The 8194-nt window shown below is 28.1% G+C and overlaps 1 protein-coding gene across 1 annotated transcript; it reads left to right on the top strand.

The window, feature by feature from the left end:
• The first annotated feature begins 4811 nt into the window (after window positions 1-4811).
• LOC101249488 (uncharacterized) lies at window positions 4812-6885 on the top strand. The gene is made up of 2 exons (XM_004229453.5): window positions 4812-5588; window positions 6450-6885. The coding sequence occupies exons 1-2, from the start codon at window positions 5353-5355 to the stop codon at window positions 6748-6750; spliced, it is 537 nt and encodes a 178-aa protein (XP_004229501.1). The 5' UTR covers window positions 4812-5352; the 3' UTR covers window positions 6751-6885.
• Window positions 6886-8194: the final 1309 nt, after the last annotated feature.

The following is an 8194-nucleotide window of genomic DNA, read 5'->3' as shown; positions in this document are numbered from 1 at the left end:
ATCAAATAATAACAAGTAAAACTGAACAAAAAGAGTATCAGTAACCCACGAGATTTACAAAACCATTCATCTAAAATAATACAACAGAAAATAATATACTCCATTTAAACAAATTCTACCATTAACACTTAAAATAATTTACAATGATCAACTTGTAATTCAAAATCCATGATAACAATTAGCAATTAATTGAGGCTAGATATAGTAGGGATACTATCCTTCTTATATGTGCTTACGTGGTGAAAGATGGTCAACAGTACTGATAACATGTTATATTCAGAGAATTAAAATTTTATAAATCACCAACAACAAAAAAGAGTAAGTCACAACTTCCATGATCTAATTGTCGAGTTAACTTTATTTTTAGTTTATGAGTTTTATGTTGACAATATGTTATAAAAGATGATTAATATAAAATAAGAAATACGTATAAGAATTATGGATAGTAGAATGTAGAGATCTATCTTATTCAAATGTCTTTAAGTATCTTTCATAATTGTGAATAACGATCACATTCACTGATTGAGAAATTAATTTAAAAATTATTATTATAAATGTAATAATTGATAAATACACTCTTCTTTAAAGAATTCTAAGGGTCCCGTGATTGTGACAGTCAAGCGGCTATTGCATGCACGAAGGATCCAATTATAACAAGACCAACCACATTGACATCCTTTGTGAAAGACTTAGTAGCAAGTGGAGAAACAAATTTACAATACATTCCTACTCGTGAAATGATAGTTAATTCTTTTACAAAGTAATATCTTGAGACTTATTTTTGAGAAATATGTTAAGGTTGTAGGTTTGCGTAAGATATGATAATTATATGTATTGTAAAACAACTTAGTGGTTGTAATTTTATCATCAATATAAGAATATCAAATTTATTTTCATATTTCATATGAATGTTATGATGTTTTATAAATAAAAAGTGTGTCAGGCAAGTATCAAGATTGATCTGATACGAGATTGCATCTTACGTCAGAGAACGTGAAAAGATGATTTTCACTATCATATTATAACTTATTTTATAAACCAGACAAGAATCTCTATGAAAAAATCAGTTTGATGATCACTAAAGAGAGAAACTCGGATTTAAATAGACCAAAGGTGTACGATGTTGAATAATTGAGAGCATGAGACACATGCACTAGTATAAGATGTAAACATCGTATAATGTGTCTCAAACCACGAGTGTTAAGCGCACTGAAAACTGTCTTTACATTGGATGGTTTGGTGTTTTGATGATCCCTATCTTATTGACGACAACTTTTGTATTTATTATTGCCTTCATAATCAATGGGCTAATGAATGAATGGTACCTTTTTTTTTCACTATGTGAGGTCCCGAAAAGTTAAATTAACTTTTCATTGAAATATCCTTTGACCTTTTACTGTTTCTTGAAGATTCGATCAGTGTTGCTACTTTAGTATGTTACTAATAATCACGAGTGATTTGGTAATGCAATGCATGTCTAGGAAAGTAGTTGATATGGAATAGATTGATTTGAGTAGAAAAGAAAGATGAATGAAATGAACAATTTAATTTGTATACACAACTATTATAGTCGAGTGTAATTGTTTATGTAAAGATAAATATTTACATGATTTCACCTCTTTAAAAGGACAAGGGATCGAATAAGTAACTGTTGAAGTAGTGAATGAAGTTTTCGGTATTGTGAATAATGATATCTTCATATTAATAGTGAATTCTTCCCACATGAGATTGAATTCATGTGTGGAGCTAGTAAAATCCTATAGTTAAGCTCTTGATGTTCACGGGTCGCACGAACTATTAGTCGTATGACTTGTGTGTCTAGTTGATATTGTATTAACTTGGGTCTTTCCACCATGAAGCGAAGTGTGAGATGTAAGTTTTGGTCATGTATCGCTCATGTGGATCTGACCGATCGGACCCAATTTGATAAACTTTTTGAACCAAAAAAAAAAAAAATAGAATTTTGAAAAAAAAGTAGGAACAGTTTTCAGGGAAATGAACCACTTTCATTCCCTATTTTAAGATTATTTTTTACTCTTATCAGGGGAGAGGAAATAAGAGAAAAGAGGACATGGAAATGAAAAACGAAAGGGCCGTCAAAAGAGAACCACAAATTCCTTTTTTCAGATAAATTGACACTTTGTTTGTAAAACAATTACCTTATTTCCTAAAGATTCAAAATTTGGCTTGGAGCAATTCTTCAAAAGAATTTTGTTGATCTTCTGTTGTTGTTAACAGGTACACAAATCTCGTTTCTAATACGATAGTCTTTCAAATTCAATGTGATGGATTTATAACAATAAAACTGTGTATAAAGATTTATGTCATATTAATTTCATAAGAACAAAATGCACCTATTAATTTCAAGAAACTAAGTAGTATACATGTATGCTAATCATAAAAAAAAAAGTTTAAAATTAGAAATAATATATAAATATGTCATTTGACTTGACTTCAGTTGACATCTATGTCCTTCAACTTTGAGCGTGCACAACAACACAAGTGATACTTAAAATTGTATAAAATTGAACAAGCAAACACACACGTCTTACATGACAATTCACATGAGATACATAACTAATTTAGTTTTATGTCATATAAGACACATATTATAAATGTAATACATATGATCACTTCTTTAATTTTACAAAAATTTAAGTGCTTATGATACATCCAAAATTGAAGAACATTAATATTATATGAAGTCAAGTTAAATGATACATTTATGTATAATGGTTAATTTCTTAATTATTTCAGCAATTGCGTTATTTTAATCTCAAAGTTACAAGTCATTTCCAGTAAACTCATATATACATCGAGCGTATAATGTTTTCATATTTAATCAAAAAAATGATACAAAATCGTATCAAATGTTATTAAAATGACCTTTTGTATAACTAACCCATTAGAGGGTCGGGTCAAGAACTGACTTGAGTTTAGGATATGTTGAGCCCTAAATAAATTTACATGTTATTTTAATTTTTTGAAATACTTTTTCTAAAAATATGTAATTATCACGTCATTAAATAGGTACCAAAAACTAGATATTTAACTAAAATAACCATCAAAACTATCTACACAAAGTTGAACGATTTTTAAAAAATTAAACAAAGTTGAGTAACTTAAACCTAATATATTTGCACTTAATTAATAAAACTCTGAATTTTAATTAATTATATTCAACTTCTTTCAAAAGCATTTGATTTTCATATTTAAAATTTTAATCATTCAAATTTAATCCATTAAACATTAACCATAAATTGAGTGACCACCTAGACCACCAACTCTTCATATTTTATGAAAAATAATATGAATTGATTATTAAATACTCAATCCCACTTATTTAATTTATAAATCAAACAAATAATCTAACCATTTGGCCATTCTTGATAAATGCATTTTGCTTCACTAAAATAAGAATTACATAATCTTTCGGCCGGCTAAAGATCATTGGCTATAACTTATGATAGTTAAGAACATAAAATTATAGGACAACGAAAATAAATCAATAAATAATCTTACTGTTAAAATTAATTAATTATACTTTTCAAAGAATTGCTAGTCTACATTTCAATTATATTATTTCTTTAATAGTAATAATAATAACCTCACAATGGACTGTTTCCCTTACCTTTATCCTCAGAGGACCGTTATTTATGAAACATGTCCTACTTATTTAATTTTTAAGGCAAGTCCTTGTTTGTGATTTGGACTCAATCGTGGTGGACTTGTTGACTCCCTTTTTTGAGTTTAATTATTAATTTTTTTTAATATTAAATTAATTAACGAGAAAAATATCTGAAATATATTTAAATTTTGATTGAAATTGATATAACAATATCAAATTTTGTAAAAGACCTTTTGCCCCCTGCACTATTTAATAGTGTATTTTAAAAATATATATGTGTCCAGATGGACATAATGAATATTGCATTATTATAATAGTTTCCTGTCACGTGACACACACATATATATATTTACAACACACTATTAAATAGTGTAAGGTAAAAAGTCCCTCGTAAAATTTGACACCGTTACAATAAGTTTAATTAAAAATAAAAATATATTTTAGATATTTTTATTTTTTTATAAATAAATGACTTACGATTTGTTTGCATATAAATATGTGTTCAACAATAAAGTATTACTACTACTTTATATGAATCTTATACCGCAGCATTGCATCGATGTCTGTAGCTTATTATCCTTTTGGTTTATTTTTTACTTCCTCGTTATAGACCTTATACTCCCTTAAAAAAGAATTAATGAAGTATATATGTATTTTATAATATTTATATTAATTGAAATATAATCACAATGTATTTGAGAAATAATTTGAAATATATGAGTAGTTAATATTAAGAATAAAACAACACTATAGTTATTCCAATTTATGCAATATACTCTTTTTAATCGATTTATAAAAAAAATAACATATCTCTATATTTACTCGTGGGACGAAAGTAATTTTTATTACTTTATTTGTCCACTATTGATTTTACATAATCTTTAAGAAATTCTAAATAAAAAGATAGTTTTACTATATTACTATTTAAATGTAATAACTATAATGTTTAAATAATTAATGATAGGTGTAAACGATAAATTAGAAGTTAAATATAAAATTATTTATTAATTTTATAAAAAAAATATGATTATATATTCCAAAAAATCATATAGTAAATAACTAATATTAGACAAATAAAATATTTCTTTAAACTTGATATGAAAAAATTTGGCAATGGGAAAGGAAATGATAGGGTCCTAGAAGAAACATTTATTACTTGACCAACTCATAAATTAGTTGGAAATTTTGATTTTCCCACTCCGGCGACTTTTATATAACATCAATTTAAATTTTCATTTTTCCACTATCAAGATTTATATATAACATTCATTTAAATTTTTATTTTTCACTTTGACGACTTTTATAAAACATCCGTTTAAATTTTTATTTTTCCACTATGACAGACTTTTATATAACATCTATTTAAATTTTCATTTTTCCAAATCGATGACTTTTATATACCATCCATTTAAATTTTCATTTTCCCACTCCGACGACTTTTATATAACATCAATTTAAATTTTCATTTTTCCACTATGAAGACTTTTATATAATATTTATTTAAATTTTTTTTTTCACTCTGACAATTTTTATATAACATCCATTTAAATTTTCATTTTCCCAAATCGACCACTTTTATATACCATCCATTTAAATTTTCCAAGTGACTAGGTCCAACTTCTCTGTTTTCACATACATGGAAAAAAAAACTATATAAAGCTATAAATGCTCTCTTTTTATAACATAATACCATATCACTAGCATAGCAATTTAGCAAATAAGCAATGACTTACTCTATCACCAACACGGCTGCCAACACCCCTGGTGGTGCCCGTTTCAATCGAGATATCGGAGCTCAATATTGTCAGCAAACATTGGCAGCTGCCACTTCCTTCATATGGAATATCTTCCAACAGAATTTTCCGGCTGACCGCAAAAACGTTCCAAAAGTAAGTATGTTTGTCGATGACATGGCCGGAGTAGCTTATACTAACAACAATACGATTCACGTTAGTGCAAGGTATGCATAATTAAATTAATTCAATAAATAATTATTGGATGCACGTCTTTGTGAAAAATAAAGATTTTTTGGAACTAAAACAATCCTAGATTTTTAGGGAAGTTTCTGTAATAATCTAGTATAGTCACTTGGATAAGTATCTTGTAGAAAAATCTTGATAATCTAGAATAGAAGATAATGTTACTAGATTTTTCTTGTAGATGTTCTAGAGAAATTAGATATTTGTAGAGAATCATGGAATAGTCTAAATATTGTAGTATCTAGAAGACTAGAACCATCCATAGGTTAGTATAAATATGGAACGATATTGTACATTTGTAATCAACTCAAGAATAAACCCAAGAAATCAAGAACAACCCAAATCAAAGAATCTTCTTCCATAAACAAGTTTTTCTTTATAGCTTCCTCTTCTATAGTTAAATCTTCCGATCTTCGTCAATGATCTTGGGCTAGTAAAAGGCTTTCTGAGTTATATTTCAACTTTCATAATGCACAAATAAATACTTTAACTATCCAACTTTTAAATAAATAAACACATGAGTTCTACATGACATAATACACGTTGGACACCACGTAGGACAAAAAATGACATATAGGATGACATGTAGGACACGTGTGTCTATTTGTTCAACTTTATACTAGTTTAAGTGTTTATTTATGCACATCCAAAGTTAAAGGACATAAATATGATTTCAAGCCAAGTTAAAGGACACATTTATGTATTATGCCTTTCTTCTACTATTCTCTACAGTCTTAAACTCCAAATACATACCCCTCCCCCTCCCAAAAAAACAAACAAACAAATAATAACGTATATATAAAAATGTATCATTCTTTTTGGAATTGTGATGGGAACAATAGGGCGCCCGGAGGATTAATTGAAGGGATTGCTGATTATGTGAGGCTCAAAGCTGGTCTTGGCCTAAGCCACTGGGTGAAACCAGGCCAGGGCGATCGTTGGGACCAAGGCTACGACGTGACTGCTCAATTTCTTAATTACTGCAACAGCTTGAGAAATGGATTTGTGGCAGAACTTAATAAGAAAATGAAAAATGGTTATAGTGATCAGTTCTTTGTTGACTTACTAGGGAAGACAGTTGATCAACTTTGGGGTGATTATAAAGCCAAATTTCGCGGAAATTTCAGATTAAATCGAGAATGAGAAAGATCATCTATTGCCTTTGTACCAATATTTTAAGTATTTGTGTCATGGTCTTGTACTCTTGTTGAAGATAGTATAGTAACAACAATAATATTATTACTAATAAAAACAAGCACAAAGTTTTACTACAAGTTATTTCATCGTGCGACTTATTAAGTAAGCAATTACAGTGCAAGCATCTAAGTATATTTTTTTTGAAATTATTTATGATTTGTCAGTTAATTTAAATTGGTTAATGTTAAAAATATTTAAATTTGTGAATTCTCTAAGTAAAATCGCTGGTTTATGTTTAACAAAACGTTAAATAATCAAGTGAAATTTGATATTAAAAATATAAATTTCGACTTTAATTATGTATATAAACTATGTTTAAGAAAAAGGGAAGAGTAAGGATGGTATTCATCCATTACTAGGAGTAGCACAACATACCGCAAATTTCTTTGTCTAGAGAAATAGGCAGCAACAGTTGGTGCTTCTATTCTATTTCGTAGAACTAATTAAGTACGTGCAAATGATGATTTAAAAAATATTATATATACACTAAATTTTTATTTAATTTTACTACCAATTATTTCTAATCTTTGTTTGCAGAAAATGTTGAAGTATATAGTATGAAAACATCAACTAAGTAGATATATGACAAGAAAATACAAGTGCTGATTTACAAGAAATTATCCGACACAAATGAAGATATTAAGAAATTATGAAAGAGAGGAACAAGAAATTGTGAAAATGTAGGAAAGAGTTGGACATATTGTGAAACTCATAAGCTAAAAATGGAAAGAAACAAATAAGGGAAATAAAATTAAAGAAAGATGCAGGAAATATGGATGATAAAATTTGAAAAATATAATAGCATGATAGCCATTAAAGTGGAAAACAAAGCAAAAGACAAGCTAGTAAGAAAACTTTTCAAATGTTGGAGTGCATTGGAGTTACCATTTTAATGTCAAAAATTTCAACTTGCAAGTCGACAAATTAAGAGAAAAGAGTGATTTTCATCTTTAGAAAATGACTATAAATAACACGAGAAATAAGTTGTTAAAGCAGTAAAGAGGGGCTGAAACAAAACAATACATATATTTATTTAAGTTCTTCGGCCTAATGGTCTGGTGGACCCTTATACTTGTATCCATTTGTATTCTGAACCTTTCTACTTATCTTTTTGCCATCTGGACCCTTAAACGCAATTAAAATGATATTTTTAAACACCTCTGACCATTGACCATGCTTATGTGACATTGCAAAAGCTGAATTGGCGGGAGAGCATGACTACACACATTTAAAGCGAGTGAACATCATATTTTTTAAGCTTTAAATTTTAAATTATTAAAATTATATAATACAAAAATAAAAAAAGAAAAGAATCTATCTTTCTTCTTCACCACACCACTTTTTTAGCAACCCCCACACATCGCTGCCTAACCTCTTCTTTTTTTATCAT

The sequence above is a fragment of the Solanum lycopersicum genome, chromosome 1 (assembly GCF_036512215.1).
Source record: "Solanum lycopersicum chromosome 1, SLM_r2.1".
In the NCBI taxonomy this organism is placed as follows: Eukaryota; Viridiplantae; Streptophyta; class Magnoliopsida; order Solanales; family Solanaceae; genus Solanum; species Solanum lycopersicum.
This window is presented reverse-complemented; position numbering and strand designations above follow the sequence as displayed.

What these genes read in the sequence shown, in the direction of transcription:
- LOC101249488 (XM_004229453.5), top strand. Translation starts at nt 5,353, where the DNA reads ATGACTTACTCTATCACCAACACGGCTGCCAACACCCCTGGTGGTGCC. An exon ending in ACGATTCACGTTAGTGCAAG is followed by an intron (nt 5,589 to 6,449) that starts GTATGCATAATT and finishes TGGGAACAATAG; the next exon opens with GGCGCCCGGAGGATTAATTG.